At 46.8% G+C, this 24,001-nt stretch overlaps 1 protein-coding gene across 2 annotated transcripts in view; it reads right to left on the bottom strand.

Annotated features, from left to right (window-relative positions):
* Positions 1-24,001, bottom strand: part of SPECC1 (sperm antigen with calponin homology and coiled-coil domains 1) — a 1,265,733-nt gene that overhangs the window by 555,594 nt on the left and 686,138 nt on the right. For both annotated transcript variants that reach the window (XM_085649254.1, XM_085649255.1), the window contains one exon: positions 2,546-2,615. In XM_085649254.1, the coding sequence (XP_085505380.1) occupies positions 2,546-2,615 (70 nt within the window). The remainder of the gene's footprint in view (positions 1-2,545; positions 2,616-24,001) is intronic.

Genomic DNA, 24,001 nt, shown 5'->3' with positions numbered 1-24,001 from the left:
TGTCCCCAAATCTACCCCCATGAAGCTGTGGCACCAGGAAGTAATCTAGTCATGACGTAGCCCTCTTCCCGCTGGCTGCTTAGGAGTACTGGTTTTGCCTCAAGTGAGGTTCCTGACGGAGGTCCAGCAGGCCCCTTGCCTGCGTAAAATCCAACAGCGGCATAACGGTCGTACCGTGGTCATTCTGTCTCTGCCTGCATTCATCGTCCGGTTCATGTCTCCCCCTTTAAGTGTAAGTGTCTCTGCTGTTTGGAGCAGCCGTGTACTTATTCTCACCAATATCCCTGTCTGAAGACCTGGGAGGACATACCACATTATCACTGTCACCTGTACACCCTGCCACGTGCCCCTGACAAACATTTGAGCGGGTAAAATAGACTGTCATGGATGGATTGATGCATTTAACTTGAATGCTCTCCACTATCTTATGTTAGAGGACAGGCCTTATTGCGTCCTCAGTGGTATGTCTCCAGAGGTCCTCTGTCTCATGATGTAATTGAGGAGGCCGTCACGCAGTCACTGACTAATGACGTCGCTGGAAAGACTCTTGTCATAACTCCGAATGATGACGTCATTTACAAATACTCTTGCAGCTTCAGCCTACGTGGAGTGTGAGCCGGCGGTGGAATAAGGACTGTTCGTTTCTCTGCAGACTCCGTGAGCGGCAATGGATGCGGAGGAAGCATCCGATATATATATATATATATATATATATATATATATATATATATATATATATATATATATATATATATATTTTTATACATCACGATCAAGACGCTGTTACTGGAGGAGAGAGATCTTTATAACATAGTATAATATGAACACAGTGCAGTGGAGAATAAGCAATTATTATTATCTTGTATTATCCATTAAATGTACTAGCTTGGCGGACATTTGGAACCCACATCGCCTTCTCAGTTACCTGGAATGCCATGATTTATTACACAATGCGTCATCGCCGTGTTGATTGGCTGAGGGGACCTGAGCTTGATAGCGCTACGTCAGCATCTGATTCTTTCTCAAATGCAAATCACTATCAGTGTTTACTCAGGAGGGAAACGAAAGCTACCTTTGTGCTTTAAATTGAACTCAAACAAATGAAAAGTAAAAAAACACACAGAAGGTTAGACACTCATCGCGTTTCCTTGTTGATAAAGGCACACAGCCAATTTAGGACTGGGTTGCGCGGAAATTTGAGTTTTCTTTATATAGCAGAAGAAATATTTATTTTTAACTATAATGTTATAGGTCAACGGGGAACATACTTACACGCACATGTTTATTAAGAATTTAAAAAAAACTAAACTTCAACTTAAGAAATGCCTACCCAGAGCCTGTTCCTCCATTCTAGACTGTGATTCAGTTTCCTAACAAGCAAGGCAAACCAACAGGAATCTCTCACGGAGGCAGTGAATGGAGCGAGAAGATACAGGCAAACCACCCTGAGGCCTAAGCTATACACTATACACCACTCCAGGCCTCAAGATTGGAAGAGCTCAATCCAGTGCGGAAGAATTCAGCTGTAGGTCAGACTATCAGTGCCAAAAATATTGTCCTACAAAAATATAGTAGCCAGGAAATCGACAACCGCAATATTGTGACGGTAATTATATGTAGGTGGGTGTTGATTACTATTCTTAATTCAAAAGTGACATATCTGGAGATTATTCTTTGCCCCCCTAGTCAGAATTTGACACCCTGCAGCCTTCATTTGTCCCACTTGTTATACTCATTCCACTTATGGAACCCGGATGGAGCCATGAGAGTTGTTGACCCACGCACCTCTACCTCATTAACCAGTTTATGTGTAGCAGTGAGTTCTGAAATTGTCACATGGTAACATGTGGTCTCTCTAGGGAATAAATTAATGAATAAATAAATGAATAAATACACACAACGAAATAATTCCCCAAAAATGAGAGAAAAGTACTAATACTACAGGCTAAAATGTATGGTAATAGTTCCCTGAGTTGCAGCGCTCTTTATACACCTCTGTTTCAATGCTGCATTGGCTGTTCAGGGAGTAGTGACCAGAAGCGTTTCTGTTCTCTCCAGTGCTGAAAATGTAATCATTCAGTCTGGTCCTTTGGCAACCCTTGTAGCCCTCACATGACCGGGCAAACACGCCTCAATGGAGAGCTGCGCCCTCACTTTCTTAAACTAGTTTGGAGGCATCTTCAATGGACAGACTCATTTCTGGTGAAGTGAGGGGGACAGAGCTTGACAGCTTCTGCACCAAACAAACACATTGTCTTTTCCATGCATGCTGGGTTTTGAACCGATGTAACGTCCAGAGGGTGCCTGTGGTCTCTGTGCAAGATTCCAAGGATGTGCCTTTAAAGGCATTTAGAGTGCCTTCTGGCCACAAAACTGTAACACGATTGCCCATGTGGCTGTTTATTGATCTGCGGTTGCAACTATTTGGTTTTAATTGTTTCCATCTCAAATCTGTCATATTTTTCTGTTGGTACCCTCAGATATTTGGTTCAGTTAGCAGCAATAAATCCCTCCCAGTTCGTGCTCCTGAGAGTTCGGGCCTTACCTGTTGATACGTTGCTGCGCTTCGCTGTCTCTGTGCTGTGTGATTTTGCGAGGCTAGCAATGGAATGTCTCTGCAAGGAAACAAAAAATGTTTAAATGCTAATGCAGCTATGGACAATCATTCACAACGTACCGAGCACAGAAATAGGATGGCAGATATGTCCTAACATGCTGATTATAACCCTAACAAGCCAAGTGGGAGGGTAGCGTGGATTTGCAGGCTAGGACTATAGAATAAGTGAACAGACAGATGGCGAGGAGAACAGGGGATGTGAAGGGTTAAAAAAGCGTCCATTTATATAATTTTTCTGTTTTCTGAATTTAATTTGCCATATACGTTAATTGCTGGGTCAGAAACCTGCATAATAATTCTGGGACTGCTTAACAAAAAAGAAGTACCCTTACAGGCCACAAGATTTTGCCGACGATTTAAAAAAGTTGCTACTAGGTTTTACCTACTAAACAGCATTTAGCTATTTGTGGATGAAAGCCTCTTGTGGACCGCACCCAAACATACTGTGCGCAGAGAGCCCGCCCATTGCTTACCATTGGTTTGCTTTCCTGTCACTCATTTGATTGCTTTCTATTCAATGGCCAGCCTCCTCGTTCTTCTGTTGGTCTGTTCCTGGAGCATAGCCTCTTTGGCATCCTTTAAACTGGCTGATTCACATTCATCCTCTGATCAGATTAGGGAACTTCTTTGTAAAAAAAGTTATCTTTAAGCACCCCATGACACTGCATGTCATTGCATGTCTTTTCCAGCTCTCTCCAGCATGTGCTGCTTACCCCGCCAATGCATGCACCCCTGCACTCTGTGTTGCTCCTCCTTCACCCCACTTGGTTTCTCTCTTCTATGTCGCTTTTCTTACTGGATACCTGCCCTGCACCACAAGTGACCATGTTGCACCCTTCTCGCCAAAATCAATATTTTTTATTTTTACAAACCACACATCTGTAGCTTCCCCCACCCACTTCTTTGTTGCTACTCCACCAATTGTAGTACTTAAAATATGTTTTTGGGAGGCCTGACACCTCCCATGTGCTGGCTGGGCACGCTGCTTTCACCAAAGCACATTTGTGCAAGTGAAAATGATTATTTTTTTATTTAACCCCCCAAGTGGTGCCTGTTATCTGTAATCGGTAAATAGAATAAATAAATAAAATTGCACCCGTGTCATTCTTTAGGCACAAGCGTGAGCGAGGTGGCACGTGTGTGCCTACTGAATGACGCAGTTGCATGACGACGTCATGATGCATATGCACTCATCAGTGCGCAGCATTATTTTTTTCACCAGTGCTGTACAAATCTGCTCAATGTGCCATCATGAGCACTACGCAGTCATTGCTTAATTTGAGCTGGTGGTTTCTGGTGCTCGGCACTGGCACTTTATTGTCAACACCGGCACTTATGACAGCCTGCCACATGGTATCACTCTTTGTTTAATTTTGTGATGAGCTTAATAATTCAATATATATTAAAATGGCTAATACCTGCCGCCAAAGCTATAGGAATAGCTTGAGCTGCAGGTACTAGTAATTTTAAATGTATATTAAAAGTCTGAATTGTTACACTTGGAGGATTTTGATGGTTAGTCGTGTCGCTACAGTCATTGGCAGCTCGGGCGGGAGCAATGGGTGGTGGTAGCTGTGGTGGCCTCCTGACAAGGGCCCTGCCATATATATATATATTTTTTTACAATTTAAGCACTGTACAGTGATTAAAATAGGTTCCATTACTTACTCCTGAGGCGAAAAGCCGGGAGGTGTTACTGCCGTTCTTTTTAAAACTGTTTGTTGTGTATTGTTTTTAATATTACTTGCTTATTTGCACAAGTGATCGCTCTGTCACTCACCTTGACTCCCAGAGCAGCTGAATATCAGCTGTTGGGAAACGGAATTCACTCGTTTCTTGGCGCCATTGCTCGCTGAGGGAGACGATAGCCACGCCCATCTCTTGCTGGCCACGCCCCCTCCACAGAGATTAAGAGGGCGCGCTGAACTCTAGCGCTGCTCCATTGCTTACTCCTGAGGCGAAAAGCCGGGAGGTGTTACTGCCGTTCTTTTTAAAACTGTTTGTTGTGTATTGTTTTTAATATTACTTGCTTATTTGCACAAGTGATCGCTCTGTCACTCACCTTGACTCCCAGAGCAGCTGAATATCAGCTGTTGGGAAACGGAATTCACTCGTTTCTTGGCGCCATTGCTCGCCGAGGGAGACGATAGCCACGCCCATCTCTTGCTGGCCACGCCCCCTCCACAGAGATAAAGAGGGCGCGCTGAACTCTAGCGCTGCTCCATTGCTTACTCCTGAGGCGAAAAGCCGGGAGGTGTTACTGCCGTTCTTTTTAAAACTGTTTGTTGTGTATTGTTTTTAATATTACTTGCTTATTTGCACAAGTGATCGCTCTGTCACTCACCTTGACTCCCAGAGCAGCTGAATATCAGCTGTTGGGAAACGGAATTCACTCGTTTCTTGGCGCCATTGCTCGCCGAGGGAGACGATAGCCACGCCCATCTCTTGCTGGCCACGCCCCCTCCACAGAGATAAAGAGGGCGCGCTGAACTCTAGCGCTGCTCCATTGCTTACTCCTGAGGCGAAAAGCCGGGAGGTGTTACTGCCTTTCTTTTTAAAACTGTTTGTTGTGTATTGTTTTTAATATTACTTGCTTATTTGCACAAGTGATCGCTCTGTCACTCACCTTGACTCCCAGAGCAGCTGAATATCAGCTGTTGGGAAACGGAATTCACTCGTTTCTTGGCGCCATTGCTCGCCGAGGGAGACGATAGCCACGCCCATCTCTTGCTGGCCACGCCTCCTCCCACGTCACTCGCTACCACTATAACTCATGTGTCAATACCGGAAGCGCAGCGGACGAGCGCAGCGGGCACGCCGATTGTGCGCCGAAGGCGCGCTTAAGGCAAGCTCGTCTGCGCTCGTCCGCGACGAGGACGCGCCTAGCGCCACCAACTCTGCCCAATCCAGCCCTCAATCCACCTGCTACACCCGGGATGCACTGCTCAATCTACGAGGGTATGCGCACGAAGGTAAGCTCACCTTTGAAGAGACTGCTTCTCCCTTAACTGACCTCACCCACAAGGACCTAATCGTAGGAGGTCTCTTGAATGTCAGATCCCTACCTAAGCATGCCACTGAAATCAATCTTCTTATAGACTCTCACCATCTAGATGTCCTTTTTCTAACTGAGACCTGGACACATGCCAACTGTGAGATCGACTTAGCATCTGCCTGTCCGCTAAACTTCAACATTCTACATCTCCCCAGACCTAAAGGCCGCGGCGGCGGAGTTGGCGTCATCTTCCGAGCCTCCTGGCAAATAAACACCATCGACATTGATCCAGTACCTGGAACTGAGCTCTTTGGTCTGGCCATAAACTGCCACCCAGGAGTCACCTTTACGGTGATCATCTGTTACCGACCGCCAGGGGCATTTTCCCTCCCGCAACAGCAAGCTCTTCTCACGCTCATCACAAACATGGCAACCTCCCATAACAAACTTATTATTCTAGGAGACTTTAATCTCTGGCCCAACGGCAGCCTAGATACAGGACTAGACAACCTTTTGCTGTCTTGTGCCAGCGTAGGGCTTCACCAACTGATAAAGGACCCCACCCACTCCGCAGGCAATCGTCTTGACCTCATTTTCTCGAGCCCTGATCTAACTCAAGTAGGCGACATTCTGCCTATGAGTTGGACGGACCACTCGCTTATTAAATTATACATCACCAACGTCATAATAAGAAAGTCCAAGAATAGCTCTCCACCACAATTCCCTTACCGAAATTGGAAAGCTTTAGAAAAACTCAGCACCACCACCAAAGTCTTCGAAGTGCAGGATAGTTTCTCTCCTACCAGCTCGGTGGAAAACAACTACAGATCCCTCAGCTCGAGAATTACTTCTATCACGGACTCGGTTGCCCCATTAAAACACTGCAAACCCAAAGGTAGAGCTCCTGCACCCTGGTACAATGACTCCCTCAAAACCCTCAAATCAGCCTGTAAACAGGCCGAGAGAAAGTGGAGACACGGATACTGTGACACTAATAAAGCCCTCTGGAAAAATTCACTCCGTGATTACAAATCTGCCATTGCAGAGAGTAAATCGAATTACTACTGCAGCCCTATAGCCAACGCTGCTAACAGCCCAAAAAGTATATTTCAAATCCTGGATAATATTATACATCCTGACTGCGTCAAGAACTCTGTCCCACCATCTCAGACCCTTTGTGACAATCTCGCTCTGTTTTTTACGGATAAAATTGAGACCATCATTAACAATCTGGCAACGCCCCCTTCACATAACCACTCAATCCCCCCGGAGCTGGCTCCACCAACCCTGATCCTTCGAGATCAGCGTGCCCTCCTATGAATAGTCTCCTGGCCTTCCCCCTGATTTCTCAGGCAGAATTTGAGAAACTGGCACGGGGCATTACCTCGGGATCTCCCCTTGACCCTCTGCCCCCAAAAATCTGGAAAGCATGCGGGCACGAGTTATTCCACACCCTTCGGATGATTTGCAATCAATCTCTCGGCTGTGGTCTCGTCCCCATCTCCTGGAAGCAAGCGCTCATCACCCCGCTATTGAAGAAACCTACGCTGAATCCAGAATGCCTTTCCAATTTCCGCCCCATATCTCTTCTGCCATTCCCGGCAAAGGTGCTTGAACGTTGGGTCAGCAACTGCCTCTCAACCTACCTTGAGCAGCATCACGCTCTGGACGAATTCCAATTTGGCTTTCGCCCAGGCCATGGCACAGAAACTGCAGTGCTTACTGCCATGGAAGAGCTTCGAATGCGTGCAGACAGGGGCCAAGCCGTGGCCTTGCTCTTATTAGACCTGTCTGCCGCATTCGATACTGTCAACCACGCGACCCTGCTTGAGAGGCTGAGAGAGGCAGGGGTCGATGGTACGGCCCTTCTCTGGTTTCATTCCTATCTCAGTGACAGAAAACAGGCTGTATCCCTCCCCCCCTTCCAATCTGTCTTCTCCCCTGTCCCTCACGGTGTTCCCCAGGGCTCCTCTATCAGTCCGATTCTTTTTAATGTTTACTTGAAACCACTGGTCACTTTAATTAAATCCCACAACATGACTACAGTAAACTATGCGGACGATACCCAGCTCCTTTTCTCTTGGGAGGGCGAAGATTCCATCTCTTTAGAAGCCTTCCACAACTGCCTAAGAGACACCGCAGGCTGGTTACATCGGAACTCCCTCCAGTTCAACTCCTCGAAAACCGAGGTTCTGTTCTGTCCCGTAAGCCGCATACCCCGCCCTCTGCCTGCCGAGTTTTGGCCCCCGGAAAACTTAAACAACCCGCTACCTGCTACCAGCGTTCGCAATTTGGGCGTCGTGCTAAATCACCAACTGAGCATGGAAACGCAGGTTTCAAGAACAGTCGCCACCTGCTCAGCCCTTATGCGCTCACTGCGCAAAATCCTGCCTCTACTACCACCATCAGCCCGAGCATCGATAGTCAGGTGCACGATTCTCAGTCGCCTTGACTATTGTAATGCCCTCCTGCTTGAATCCCCTGCGACACTGCTAGACAGACTCCAACGAATTCAGTCGGCAGCAGCCAAACTGGCTCTTGGATGGACCAGGAGATCCTCGACCACCGCTGCCTTGGCCGAGCTGCACTGGCTTCCCTTGAAGCAACGCATTGCCTTCAAAGCCCTTTGCTTGGTCTTCAAGGCATTACACGGTACAGGACCTAGTCCTCTTCAACGTCTGTTCTCGTGGTACATCCCCACCAGAACACTTAGGTCCGCAACCGCATGCCTTGTGAAAGTACCCAGATGCAAGAAGGCCAGAATTGGGGGAAGATCCTTCAGAGTAGCTGCGGCCAAGCTTTGGAACAGTCTGCCTGCCGATATCCGCCAAATCCCTCACCTCCTACCCTTCAGGAAGCGAATCAAAACATGGCTCTTCCCCCACCCCTCAACCCCCGTCCGCCCCTAGTCACCCCTCGACTAAAATCCCAGGAGTAAGCTACCAGCGCCAGGATACCTGCCAGGTGACAGCCGCGCTCTACAAATGTTTTAAATAAATAAAAATAAAATGCTTATCCTTCGCATGAAATACTTAGCATTGCAAATTTCTAAATATATGTTTGCATGTCAATAAATGTGGACATATAACATATTATTGCTGCTTTCCCATTTTTCAATTCAAATGTTCACTTGTTTATTCGTTAATATTGTTTTCAAGCAACACACATAATTGATGAGTCCCTCGGTCTCCTTCACTTAACTTCAACATTTCATGTTAGCATTTTTAGTCTACAAATTCTTGTAGTGACTTGAGTGGAATATGCTGCAAAGGTGATGGTTAAATAAATGTGGATATATACTGCCAGGGGCAGCTCTTGGCAGTGACTCCTAATCTTCTACATTATATTGGACTGTTGATTTATACAGGGATTACTACCCCTGTTGAGGTGTTGAAATGCTTTGTTGATGGGTAGCATACTTCTCCCAGCCCAGAGTTGGTTTTTAGTGTTGATTTTAAGTGCTGCTGGTATTTAACTTGTTACACTGAATTAGGTACATGCGGCTTCTAGTCTAGAGGAAAGTTAGTTGTTAATTGGTGTAGATGTTCTAGTCATATATTGATATGCATCCAGAATAGAGTTTCTGTGATTCACGGGGATGGGAAGGAGCACACTGTCATGGATCTGACTGGTGCAGAACACTGCACGGTCAGTTTTTTGTTTACTCTTCAGTCGTCACTGTAGTCGCACTTTAACCTCTCGGTGGCTACTCTTGAGGGCTTTAGGACATTTTAGAGCAGTTGGTAGAGGGTCTCGTCACAGGCACTATTTCTAGTCAGCACGACAAAATAAAGCAGCCAGGTTGTGGGCTGATTGGCCGGCTTGGGCTCAGCGCGGGAGAGACACCACCAGCTGTCGATGCGGGTACACTTTATTGTAGGTCTTTCACTAGCTGGAGTAGCGCTGTCAATGCAGGTACACTTCATTTTAGGTCTATTACTAGCTGGTGTAGAGCTATCATGCAGGTACACTTCATTGTAGGCTTTTCACTAGCTGGAGTAGAGCTGTCATTGCAGGTACACATTGTTGTAGTCTTTCACTAGCTGGCATAGAGCTGTCAATACAGGTACAATTCATTGTAGGTCTTTCACTAGCTTAAGTAGGGCAGTCAATGAAGGTACCCTTCACTGTAGGTCTTTCACTAGCTGGAGTAATCAATCAATCAATCAGGGATTTGTGATGCACGCTACTCACTAGTGAGGGTGTCAAGGTGTGGGGGGGGTGTTTGTGCATCTCTGTCTCATCCAAAGAGCCAGGTCTGGAGTCTCTTCCTGAATGCTTGCAGAGTGGGGGATCGTCTGATGCGGAGGGGGAGTTTGTTCCAGGTCTTGGCCCCCATGTAGGAGAAGGCTCTTCCTCCCGTTCTGGCTCTGCAGATGCGTGGGTTTTGGGCCAGGGCTAGGTCGGCAGCACGGTCGTTTCTCTTGGGTGCATAAAAGGAGATTCTTTCATTTAGGTATAGGGATCCGGTGTTGTTTAGGGATTTCTAGGTGTGAGTGAGCAGCTTGAAGGTCACTCTCTTTTCGGCGGGGGGCCAATGGCTGTCTCGCAGGTGTTGGGTGATGTGGTCTTGTTGTGGGATGCTGAGGATGAGTCTGGCTGCAGCGTTCTGGATGGTCTGGAGTTTGCAGAGTAGAGATTTGTTGATCCCGGCGTAGAGTGCATTTCCGTAGTCTAGTCTGCTGGTTATGAGTGCTTGGGTGACGGCCTTTCTGGATTTGGCGGGGATCCATTTGAAGGTCTTGCGGAGGATGCGGAGGGTATTGAACCACGTGGAAGAAATGGTGTTCATCTGTCGGTTCATGGTGAGGGAGGAGTCAAGTATGATGCTGAGGTTGCAGGCCTGGTCCGTGGATGTGGAAGGGTTGCCAAGGGCAGTGGGCCACCAGATGTTGTCCCATGCGGAGCGGGTGGATCCGAGGATGAGGACTTCCGTTTTCTCCGAGTTGAGCTTCAGGCAGCTGCTGCTCATCCAGGATGCAACATCTTTCATTCCATCCTAGAAGCTGTGTCTAGTGATGTCGGGTTCGTTGGTGAGGGAGAGGATGAGCTGGGTGTCATCGGAGTAGCAAACTATGCTGAGTCCATGTTTTCGGACGATGGTGGAGAGGGGGCCATTTAGAAGTTGAAGAGCATGGGGATGAGCGAGGATCCTTGGGGTACTCTGCAGCTGATCTCTGTGGGTTCGTAGAAGAAAGGCGGGAGTCTGATTCCTTGGGTTCGGCTGGTAAGAAAGGAGCCGATCCAGTCTAGGACAGTTCCCTGTATGTCGACGTTATGGAGTCTGGAGGTAAGTGTGCGTTGGGAGACAATGTCGAAGGCTGCTGAGAGGTCTAGTAAGATGAAGGACACAGTGTGGCCCCGGGCAAGGAGAGTGCAGATGTCGATTGTGGCAGCTAAGAGGGTGGTCTCACTGCTGTGGTTGCTGCGGAATCCGGATTGGGAGGTGACGAGGATCAAGTTGGATTCTGTGAAGATCGTGAGCTGGATGTTGACGATCTTCTCCATGACTTTGGCTGCAAAGGGGAGGAAAGAGATGGGCCTGTAGTTCTTGAGCTCCGTTGAGTCTGCAGAGGGCTTCTTGAGGAGGAGCTTGACTTCTGCGCGTTTCCAGTCATCGGGGAATGTGCCGGTTTAGAAGGTAAAGTTGATAGTACGTCGTAGTTTGGGTGCTATGGCGGCGGCTGCTCTGTGGAAGATGTGCAGCGGGAAGGGGTCAGTGGAGACTCCAGAGTGTATGCTCCTCATGGTCTTGGTGGTGTCTTCTGTGGTGATAGGGGTCCAGGCAGTGATGGTAGGCTGGTTGGGGTTGCCGGTGTCAGGTATAGTGTCAGTGCCTTGGTTCTGTTCGTTGAAGTTGTGGTAGAGAGACTTGATCTTGTGATTGAAGTAGGAGCTGAGTTTGTTGCCGAGGTTCTGGGAGGGAGGCGTGTCTGAGGTTTCGCTGGGGGGTTTGGTGAATTCTTGTATGATGCTGAGGACTTCCTTAGAGTTGCAGGAGTTGGAGTGGATTCTGTCCTGTATGAAGTTCCTCTTTGTGGATCTGATACGTTGGTGGTGTTCTGTCATGGCAATTTTGTAGGCAGTGCATGCTTCCGAGGTTTTGCTGTTCCTCCATTCTTTCTCAAGACATTGGCACGTGCGTCTGAATTCTTGGAGGTCGGCGGTGAACTAGGTGGCTTTCGTGAGGAGTTGTCTGTCGGAGTTGCGGAGAGGGCGAGTGTGTTTGCGCATTCGGTGATCCATCTGTGGAGGAGTGTGGTTGAGGGCCTCTTCGGTGACCTTGCTCTAGTTCCTGCATGGGGGGGTGAAGGCTTGTGTGCGCTGGGTTTCGAGAAGGAGAGCTGGACGCAGTGATGGGACGTCCAGAGGGGTTGTGTGGTGTGGCTGAAGCAGATGTTTTCTCCTATGAAGATGGGGTCAAGGGTGTGTCCTGTCTTGTGGATGGAGGTGGAGATGAACTGTTTCGGTCCGATGTTGGCGAGGTGTCCAGGAGTTGGGGTCGCTGAGGTTGTTGAGGTGGAAATACAGGTCTCCGAGCTGTACGTAGTCCATGGAAGTAAGGGCGTGGGGGGTGATGAGGTCTGTGATGGTTGTGGTGAATGTGGTGCGCGATCCGGGAGGTCTGTAGGCGAGGGTGCTGCGTAGAGACGCTCTGGGGTTGGTCTGGATCTGGAAATGGAGGTGTTCCAATAGGGGACGGGGAGCCGTTCGTGCTCGCTGTAGTGAGTTGGAGGGAGATTTTGTGTACGATGTTAGTCCACCTCCAGGGAGGTTGAGGCGGTCCTTTCTCTGGATCTTGTACCCGTCGGGGATGGCGGTTGCGATGTCGGGTGCGGAGCTGGCATTAGTCCGGGTCTCTGGGAGGAAGGCGATGTCGGGTGACAGGGTGTCGAGGAGGTCCCAGATTTCTACTGCGTATCTGTGTAGGGAGCGTACATTGAGGAGGATTCATCTCAGGGGTTTGGGCTCGCTGTCTTCCGGTGGGTTGGAGCTAGCAGTGGGCATCCAGAGGTGGGTGAAGGTGCGGCGGGAGTGTCAGCAGGAAAACTGGCCATGGGTGCTGTTCGGCGTCGACCGCTGGCAGGTGTTGTTTCTTCCAGGGTTGAGTGTGTGGAGAGCAGCTGAGTCATAGCGGTGGGTGGTTGAAGGACCAGAGTTCCTGGTGCAGGACGCGGTCAGGCCACGGACAGGGGCACAGACGGGCTTGCCTTCGGCGCACCAGCAGCCCGCCCGCGGCACACGGCTGCTAATAAGTAGGGGTCGGTGGGAGGGAGCGCAGCTGGGAGGCAGGAGCAGGCAGGGGCCATGTGGGCAGAATCGGCGGGAAAGGGAGTGAACAATTACAGCAGGAAAGAGAAAAAGGCACAAAGGAGACAGACAAAAAGGCAGAAGAGAACAAAAGAGAACAAATAGCCAAAAAAGCACAAAAAAGGCAGAGAGGGCACAAACGGGGCAGAAAAACAGACAAAGGCAGACAGAAAGGCAGATAACTACAGAGCGGACCAGCAGAAGAGCAAGACTCTCCCACTGGACCACCAGGGATGAGGCGCAGGCAGGAGCCTGCAGGTGGAGGAGGGCCTCTAACACCTACCTGCAAGCAGAGAGGTGCTGGGGCAGCGGCGCAATGACGGAGATGCACGAGGTGAGAGCAGTTTCCCTGACCAGGTTGGCAGAGGTCTTGCTCCCTGAGCCTTACTCTTACCTACCTACATAGTTTGATAATGCGGTAGTTACTATTCATATCCGAGCAGCATCTGAATCCACAGGTCCTTGCTCTGACAGGCTCCACCTCATGAACAAGGCTTTATTCCGGTCGGCTTTGGACGGAGAACTTTGCGTTTAGGCTGTCAATGCAGGTACACTTCATTGTAGGTCTATCACTAGCTGGTGTAGAGCTGTCACTGCAGGTACACTTCATTGTCGGTCTTTCACTAGCTGGAGTAGAGCTGTCACTGCAGGTACACTTCATTGTAGGTCTTTCACTAGCTGGAGTAGAGCTGTCACTGCAGATGCTCTTCATTGTACATCTTTCACTAGCTGGTGTAGAGCTGTCACTGCAGGTACACTTCATTGTCGGTCTTTCACTAGCTGGAGTAGAGCTGTCACTGCAGGTACACTTCATTGTAGGTCTTTCACTAGCTGGTGTAGAGCTGTCACTGAAGGTACACTTCATTGTCGGTCTTTCACTAGCTTGTGCAGAGCTGTCACTGAAGGTACACTTCATTGTCGGTCTTTCACTAGCTTGTGCAGAGCTGTCACTGAAGGTACACTTCATTGTCGGTCTTACACTAGCTGGTGTAGAGCTGTCACTGAAGGTACACTTCATTGTAGGTCTTTCACTAGCTGGTGTAGAGCTGTCACTGAAGGTACACTTCATTGTCGGTCTTTCACTAGCTTGTGCAGAGCTGTCACTGAAGGTACACTTCATTGTCGGTCTTACACTAGCTGGAATAGAGCTGTCACTTCAGGTACACTTCACTGTAGGTCTTTCACTAGCTGGAGTAGAGCTGTCACTGCAGGTACACATAATTGTAGGTCTTTCACTAGCTGGTGTAGAGCTGTCACTTCAGGTACACTTCACTGTAGGTCTTTCACTAGCTTGAGTAGGACAGCCAATGCAGACACACTTCACTGTAGGTCTTTCACTAGCTGGAGTAGGGCTGTCAACACAGGTACACTTTATTGTAGGTCTTTCACTAGCTGGAGTAGGGTTGTCAATGCAGGTATACTTCACTGTAGGTCTTTCACTAGCTTGAGTAGGGCAGTCAATGCAGACACACTTCACTGTAGGTCTATCACTAGCTGGAGTAGAGCTATGACTCTCAAACTCAATTTGTGGTAGTTGGGCCAGCGGATAATCCAGCTAAGCGCATCACTGCAGCATTTCTTCCGGTGTGAAGAAGCCAGATGCGAATAGAAGGTCAGAGGCCAGACATTCTTAATGGAGCATTCTGCGGTTGGGTAGAACAAGGCTTGCTCTATCGAGATGTGCAGCCTATCACGGATATGGCTTGCTTGGCAAGTTTTAGAGACTTCATTCAAGAAGACTACATGGGAAGGCAGGTCTATGGATTCCCCCGAACACAGATAGAAAAAGAAAGACCAGGGTGTGGACTAGCCTTGCTCCATTATTTCAGCCCATGCAGCCATGTTCCACAGCTCACTGTTGGGCAGCCAGTAGCAAACTCTGAGTGAGGTACAAGAGGTCCCCTTTCTGAAGTGACATTGGGCACTTATCAAGAGTAGGGAGCTTTAAGGGCGGGGGGCTGGAGAGAACTCTGGCTGCGGTGATCGAGAGCCTAGCACACAAAGATTGGCTGAAGAGAGATGTGTGCGACACAGAAGCAGAGACCCTGGCATGGTTACACAAGCGAGCTAAGCAAACGAGTGCGAACAGGACCTAGTTCTAAATAGCTTGCCTTTTTAAAAATGCATCATTGTGGACTAAAGAAACAAAATAATTACAGTGCGATCTAGTCCATGTATCTTTGGTTGTTGTATGAGAAATGTTAATGCGCATATGTTTAGAATTTTTTCTTAGGTTGTTCATGGGTATTACGCTGCAGATTTGATTTTTTTCTGCAATGTTTGAAAATAATTTATTTGAAAAGTTTTATTAGAGCGCTGTACATCAGAACAGAGAGGGTACGGTTAGTCACTAAACAAGTAAACATCCTAAACATTTGTAGCAAAACCAACCCAATACAATAAGAGCGAAAACAAAAAAAGAGGAAACATGTAGCGACAACATAAGTTGCAACCCGCAAGTGTCTCAAATAAAGGAGACAGCCATGATTTCTCTAGGGTATAAAAAGCTTAGTTATATTGACTTCAGGATGCCAAAGATTTCACATATTTCATCACAGGTTAGGACTGTTCATACCCACGGGGGTGAGAACACCTTTTGGGCAGAGTATCAGACTGACAGATCTGCCAAAAGTTGTCAACAGACAGTATCTGATCCGCTCTACTTCTCTCTATGCTATGAGAACATTGGCTCTACTTGTGGTTTGGGAAAGGAACTGCGGCTTCCCTGCTTGTGGCGGCCATGCCTGTCTCTTTTGATAATATTTATTTTTCAAAGCATCAGGACTGAGAAGGGCAACCTGCGGAAAAGTCTCCTGCAATATTTATTTTGTGAAATGGAAAATACATAAATAGTGCATGCATTAGTTAACATCGGTGGTGCACTCACACGTATCTAAAATGCTTTAACAATTGCCTTATCCACGACATGCCTTGTGTATAACTATGCAAGTCAACCGTGACATCTCTTAATGGGAACTGTGACATATTTATTTGACAAGTGACAGGCAGTTCAACAAGGGATGCTGTACATAGCTACAGAACCATGGTACCAAAGGCCGTAAGCAGTTTGTGAGGCGTGCTTGGTGAGTGTACAGTCAACAGATAGCCACAGTCTAGACAACTATGCATGCATGCATATGTACATGTTTACATGAGGAGGCAATGGGAGAGCGCAGGGTGCTTGGCTGAGGTGGTAAGAATTATTGGCGCCTGCTTTCTAGAACAAGCTGGAGGGTATTTAGGGCTGTTGTGAAGGCGAGAAGAAAGAAGAAGCACGGTTCAGCTGAGTGGAACCGTGGAGCAGCCTAGGGAGGGTTGGAGGTGATAAAAGATTGCAATTAGGTGATGAAGGTTGGGGGGAATACACATATCTTGTTAACATGTGAGATGAGTGATACCCACCAGGTGTGGCCCTCACAGAAGCCTGTGGCTGCCACCTTCATTGAGTGGTCATCTCAAGTGTATCCATAGATCAGCAACATTCCATGGGCCGTATAACAACAATAAGTGCCCCGGGGGCGCAACAAGCATGTGTGCCCAGTTTGCGCGCCCTGGGGCACTTTGATTTTACAGAAGGGGGCACAAATGTTTGTGCATCCCCTTCACTAATACCAATAGTACTGGCACACCTAAAGCACCAGCTCTACTTTTAGGGGGCGTTCCCTCATTTGAATAGGGGTGTGCCCCATGCAAATGAAATAATTCCTTTGCCTCTGCACCCATGACATATTACAGACGCGGGCGCAGAGGCAAAAAAGCTCTAAGGGGCACACTCACAGTAAGAACAGCCCTCTGGAGGGGAGAAAGTGGGTCCTATGGAGCCCCCCAGACATCTCCTTGCAGGCGGGTGCAGTGACTGACTGCACCCGCCTGCAAGGGGATCGCTAATCCCCTTTAAATGTGCAGGCGGGTTGCACTGCCAGCAGCTGCTCCATGTTTCCACATGAATGTGATGCCCCAAGGGGTCAGCGCAACTTTGCGGCTGCCCTGGGGTCAGCGAATACATCTTAATAGGGCGCATTTTTATTGTTTGCGCCCAGCACGCCTTTTAAAAGGTGCGCCCGGCGCAAACAATGACAATGTGTAATACGGCCCCATTTGTCACATATGCTGCGAAATCTGCACTGGCTGCCCTTAGGCCATTTCCTGTATTTTAAGGGCCTGTGTATTCCGCACATAGTCCGGTTACAGGCCCTCATTCCTGGCATCCAGTTACGTATGCTACATTACTTCTTTAAAATTGCGTTTTGCTTCTAAATGGCCTCCTTCTGTTCCTCACTTTTCTGGAGACTATTCTCTCCCTGTTCACCTGGTTATGTGTGGAACCTCGTTCCTTTGCTCATGCAGATACAGGTGACCAATCGGCTTGCAGAAAGCTCCTTGGTACCTGCCTGTGTTCACAATAAAATTGCAGAGCTCTAGTGGCTTTCTACTACGTTACGCCTCGGCACCTTAAAGACCATTTTGATGGTAACTACAAATGTAACACAACATATAATTAGATTACAATTGGATGCTACTAATTTGTATTCGTAAAGTGTTAAACCCTTCAAAAACCAGTATATATAATTGAAATTGTGTGCACATGGTTTTGGTCTTGCTACAGGCTATGTATAAATTAAACGCCTTTATACTCCATGCTTGTTGTGCTACCTCAACCCAGTTTAACAGAGTGCATTGTACACTGTGGAGGCTCCTCTGTTGAGGTGGAGGAGCATCGCCTCACTGCTTTTTAGCTGTGAAATGAAGGAAAAATAAAATGCTAATAACACACGTTATTTTCATTTTATTTTGTCCTGCTGTGGCAGCTTTGCAAGGCAGGGTGGGGCTTCTCTGACTACAGGAGCAGGGGGAGTAGTGAGCACACTGTGTAAGTGTGCATGAATGTTTGGCCGGCCGTCCCGGGCCGTCCAAACATTCATGTGCACTTTGCAGCTTATCTGTGCAGGTTGCATTACAGCCTGCGTGGAGAACATGCCTAAGCTCCCAATAAGCGTCTGTGCGCCGAACCACGGCACTCAGGTCAAACACAAAGCTGCATTGCAGCGTCGTGATTAGCTATGGGGAGCCTAGGTGTGCTTCCTGTTCCCGGCCAGAGCTAGGGGCTAATGAGGAGCGATGCAGCGAGGAAGTAGTGAGAAGTTAGTTTTTTTGTTTTTTTACACCCGCTGCCCTCCTGATCCGTGCCGGACGCCACTGACTGTACGCAAGCAAATCCCTAGTGCTTCGCTGTTGTGATTATTTTTTTTTACAAGGGACCACTGTGTGTTACTTAAATGATAATGTAACAGACGTTATAAAAAGTGTATGCAAATATTCTAGAACTTTCAGTCTCCACATGTACCCCCTTGGCCCCTTCAAATAGTCTTTTACAAAGTTGCATTATGGATACAGAATTGGTGAAAATATCAGTATCCCATTCCAATAATGAACGGAAGCATCTCCCTTACTGCATGGGTACATTTAACCGATTGGCCACAGGATCTACATATTACGCCATCTCTGGGGCGCACTATATTTCTAGTGCACAATATTCAGGGGTATGATCTCTCCACTGCTGAAGGACACAGCTTCGAACCTCTTTTAGTTTGCCCTGTTTTTCTGCTTCAAAGGGGGGTGGGGGAGGACCTCTCACTCATAACTAGGGCTCGTGGTTGTATAGTATTTATTTTTCTGACATTTCCAGCTGTATTTGTCTATATTGGTTTGCAAATTGTATCTTTGTTTATCTATATTTCTTTTGGGAGTTGTGAAAAAGTGAAGCTAAAACTAGCATATATCCACATTTATTCAACCTAATGTACACTCTTAATTTAATGAGAGGTTTCAACTCAAATGCTGAATTAATGCACTCATGGAAACATGCACATTTTAGTGCAACTTTGGGCACATCCACAGCTGTTTAAGCCTCGTTAGGAAACGATCTCCCTCTTTAACCCCATCTCTTATCAATCCGTGCAGCTACTGGCCTGGCTCTTATGACAAACAGCATTTAGAGTCACCCAAAACAAACTAATTCCAGTTTCTGTTCATATTTACAAATAAACAAAAATGACAGATTTATTTCTGCCTACATCTGCAAAAAATAGCAAAAAACGGAATACAGGGAGTCTTTGCAATAACCAACAAGTGAATTTAGGGGGTGGCAGTGGAAGGGGTTCCCTTTAGAATTCCTTCCCTTCAAAAAGAAGGAAGGGGTACCGAGGCGATAAGTGTGGAGGGGGAAGCGTGTTTGTCACTTGGACTTCCAAAACATGACATCATCGCAGCCCCCATTCAACACCCAGAAAAGCTCTTCAGAGCTTCCCAGTGGAAAGCTGCAGGCTTAGGCTCGGGCTGTTTAATCGGCCATGAAGCGCCTTCTCTCTCAGTCTTGGCAGCCAGGGCTCTCGGCGCCGCATCCTTTCAGCTCCAGCAATGCCTGCCATGTCACTTATCCGCGTTTTTGTTGACACTTTGTGCTGTGAAAGAAGCTCCCCCTGCTGCCCGAGGCCCCCTCCAGGCAAAAAAAGCAATGATGGCAATGCCCGCCTTTATCCAAAGTGCGACAAAAGTTTAAAAAGAGACTGGGAAATGGGCCGCTCTGAAAAAATGCAGACATTACAAGTTGGCACCATTCAAAACAGCAGGGAACCCACAAGCAGGACTCTGCCAGTGCAGGAAGAGAGCACATCCTGTCAGCAAATGTTGGTCCGAGTGTAGGGTACTCGCTCGTTCTCGCCTAATAAGACCCAGGTAGACACTATTTATTTTACTTTGGACAGGTAGTTACCAGCCTACTATTTTCACAAAAATAATACATAATCTTGCTAAGAGAAAATGGGCTTTAGGTAAGTCCACTTCAGCTATTCATCAGACAGAGTGTCGTTCAAATATTAGTTCAGCTCTTCATAACAGCATACATACAATTGGGCAGTGGATCAACCCTCTTCAGCCACGGGCTTTGTTGCCCAGATTTGGCTCGGTCTAGTAGACAACCGATGGTCTTTAGGATGTCAGGCAGTCTGGTTAACTGTATTTTGCATTTTTCCATCTCTTTTCCGACCTCCGGAGATAGTCCCATAAATTCATCCTCCAGCTGCTCACGCATATGCAGACTAATGCTAGTTGAGTAATGACAGTACTACCAGCTGTGCTGCCATTGCTACTCAACCACAACTTTCTTATGCAGAGCACCAGGCGTCAAAGCTGCAAGCTTCCAAACCATGCCACTATCTTTATTCTGCAAACTCTGCTTATACTTTTTGCTGTTCCAAGATGGCAGACGCAAAATACAGTTAACCAGACTGCCTTACATCCTAAAGACCATCGGTTGTCTACTAGACCTAGCCAAATCTGGGCAACAAAGCCCGTGGCTGAAGAGGGTTGATCCACTGCCCAATTGTATGTATGCTGTTATGAAGAGCTGAACTAATATTTGAACGACACTCTGTCTGATGAATAGCTGAAGTGGATTTACCTAAAGCCCATTTTCTCTTAGCAAGATTATGTATTATTTTTGTGAAAATAGGAGGCTGGTGAGACAGCTAAAACAGTCTTTTGGTCAGACCAATACACACAGAATAGATAAGAGCACAGGAAGCAGGAGTAGTGGTCAAGAGAGTCAGAATTTTCCATGAAAGACATGGAGCAAGTGTGGTACTGAAGAACCAATGCAAGTTTCCTTCAAAGACATAAAACAAGTATGGTACTGTTGTGCTAGCCAGTTCAAGCTTCCTTCAAAGACACTAAACAGGTATGCTAGTGCAGGGCCAGTCAGTGCAAGCTTCCTTCAAAGTCATGAAATAAGTGTGGCACTGCAGGGCCAGTGCAGGTTCCTCCAAAAACATGGAGCAAGTGTGAAACTCGGGACCAGTGCAAGCTTGCTTCAGATTCAGACAGATAGACAGACACCCAACCCCCCAAGCATTTGGAAGTAGTGTAAGTTCCCCTCACATGCAGCACAGGTACAAGATGGTCATCCGCAGTGCAAGCGAAGATATCCTCATATACAAAACAGGTATCACACTGGCAGCTGCATCTAAGCTTATATCAGGCACAGAATACCTAGCGTAAAGCATAGAGATGGGTGAGAAACGAAGGATTGAGGCAGACACTAGGCTCTGGTTCAGCTTGAGGTCCTCCTGAGCCCTCAAGCTCAAAATGAGCTGAGTTTTCTTGTGGCTTCCACTGCTACCAAACACTCTAACCTCACCACCAATATGAAAGACAAACCATTAAACTTTGATGTCAAACAGGAGCGAGAAAAGGATATCTAGTGGCTGAATTACACAGTGTGAAACCAGAAAAGCTGGGATCAGTCCTGGCTTGGCCCCTTGATCAAATTGTGTGATCCATGGCAATTATTTCATTTTATCGTGCCTTCTATTTCTTTTCATTATTGCCTATGAAACACCCTTGAATATGTGTATGTTCTGTCTAAAAATCTCGCTTTGTGTTTGACTTAATTAACTATAATGTTGCTCTGTGTAAAATAAGAATCTAGCTTACATAAAGGGTGCACATGACAACCAACTTGTCTCTTAGTTGACTAGTATTGTATTCTGGGTGGGAGGGACATGTATGGTTTTATCATTTTCGGTAAACGCCTCTCAATTCAGTGATATAATCTAATAGACTAAGGTGAAAAGCGTGTCAAAGAAATATACTTCAAAAAATTTTGAAGACACGTTACATGCAGACTCTTCAGGATTTCGCGATTTGCCACAAAATTGCTAAATTGGCAGTTTTGTAAAAAGATAGAGCTTTTTACAAAAGTGCTCACGAAATTTGAAGAATACGACCCTCTTTGTATTGTATTGTTCTTGTGGCCTCCTCGCCAGTAGGTCAATAGAAGGAGGGTCTCACAGCCCAAAACTGCATAAAAAATTGCCCCCATGGGTGGCGGGCCCAAAATGTGATAACAATGAATGCCCCCTGGGTGACCCATGGATGGCGGGCCCAGGGGGGCATTCATTTTTTTAAAATAGTTTTGGGTATGTAAGTATTTAAATATTGTTGTGTTAGAAGACAACAAGATCATACAGCCTTTCCTTTCACAACAGCAAGATTGGCACATATTTAACTTTACAAAATCCTTAAACTTTGCTGTAAGATAAAGAACACTAAACACCAGTTTTGATGTTAAAAGAATAAGCGGCAATTTGTCAGAATAGTAGAATGATATTTGACCTCTGTCTTTGAACGCACAACAAATGTAATAGGATAAAACCAAAATGTAAAGTCTTCTTTAGAACCCCGGCATGATTACTTAGGTGCCCTCACAAGGCTCAAAGGGCTTCTGGGGTAGGGCTCCCTAACATTTTGGGGCCCTGGTGCATTGCACCAGCTCCACCACTGATAGCTACACCCCTGCCACTAGACAGGCTTTCAAAGTTGAAGGATCCCTTTGCTGTGAGTGATCACATGGCATTAGGTTTAGGTAAATTAGAACTGGAAAAATCTACAGCAGGAGAGAACATATTCAGCAAGCTCATGTCATCTCCTTGAAAATAGTGCATTCCAGCCACAAGAAACTGTGGAACAATTGTGACTCACAGAACGCTTGCCAAAATATATTGGTTAGAAAGACATAGAATCGACAGACTTTTCTGTAGGCGGACTTAAAAAGCAATCTCATACCTAATGATTGTAAACAATTCCAAGGAGGATTATATCCTTGAAGTCGCAAAACATTTATAGGTTCAGATGCAAAACAGAGAAATGCTTGTGCCAGAGCCCACAGGAGGTACATGGTCTATCTCATATCCTGTCAAGGAGGAGACACACTAGTTGTCAGGACCGAAGGCTTGGCGATCCCAGGCTTCGCTGGGACTTAAGCCCTCCTAAGACCATTGGGGCAGCCCAAAATAGTCTGGACCCAGAAAAACAGTGGATATTGGAGAGAGAAAAAGGTACACTGATAGTGCATGGAGGAATCTGACAACTTTTCCAAAGGAAATGATTACTGAATTACCTTGAGCAAGAACAGTTGAAAAGTTACAGGCAAGTCCTGCAGTTACTACCAACTAGGTTGAGGGAGAGTGAGCCAGAGGTGACTGATTGGTGGAATGCTCTCTTCAAGTTGAAAAACAGTACAGTTCCAACACCTGTGATGAAATCCAGTCTATAAATCTGTAGCAGTGTATGACTCCCACACAGAGAACACTAGAAAACAACAACATCTGAGAAGGAGGGGAGGACACGAGTAAAAAGCGAGAAACCCACCAACTTCCAATGTTGCAAGGCACTGCTTGTGGTGTCTACGTTATATTGTCCTTTCCAGAAGTGCCCTGGAAGTGACCCACCTGCCCCAATTTTTATGTTGGGGAATTTGCTATCTTGGATTAGTCTTCATCACTGTGAGTCTAAAGGAACCTACTACCATGCTGAATAGGGTTACATGCCCAGCAGTACCAGTCTCGAACCCGCCATGCTTTCCCCAACCTCCAAACCCTCCATTCTCGATTCATTGCACATTTTTTTGCAGGCACTTATTTCAGACCTAGGGTGTAGCTGAACCCTTTCATCTGGCCTGTCTACAGTATGCACCCAGGGTCCTTGATATAGCACACTGAATGAGTCCAGGAGCCATGCATCTGGTGAGTTCTTACATTTTTCATAGATCCACTGCCAGGAAAATAATACGATTTCAAACACATGCCAGGAAATAACCCTACCAATGCTCATCAATTGCTCATATAATGTTATGTGCAAATATCTAAGACTAAAAGTCAAAAAGCACAGACATATCTTGAAAACGTTCAATGAAACCAAAAATAGTTTTAACAAATGATGCAGTCCATATTATAAAACAAGAGTAGACGTTTCAGAAGTTGTAAAGGAAAAGGACCTAGGACAAACTGGAGAAAAAACATTTGACCGTTCTTGTGTAGTCACAGATTGCAGCGTGTTGGACTCTGTCTGCAAACTTTCCTGATCCTTTTTGTTTGGCTCGTTTAAAATATGTCTTCTTTGTAATTTCACAAGTCTGAAATAATTGGTGGTGACCCTGGTGGACGTGGTCCTACGAGTTCCTTCCACACACCTCCTAGCTGCTCCGAACTGGTCTTCTGCTTTGCCTTGAATGGTTGTTTTAT

The sequence above is a fragment of the Triturus cristatus genome, chromosome 3_2, assembly GCF_964204655.1.
Source record: "Triturus cristatus chromosome 3_2, aTriCri1.1, whole genome shotgun sequence".
NCBI classification, from domain to species: Eukaryota; Metazoa; Chordata; class Amphibia; order Caudata; family Salamandridae; genus Triturus; species Triturus cristatus.
The sequence above is the reverse complement of the archived record's forward strand: the minus strand, read 5'-3'. Positions and strand labels throughout refer to the sequence as shown.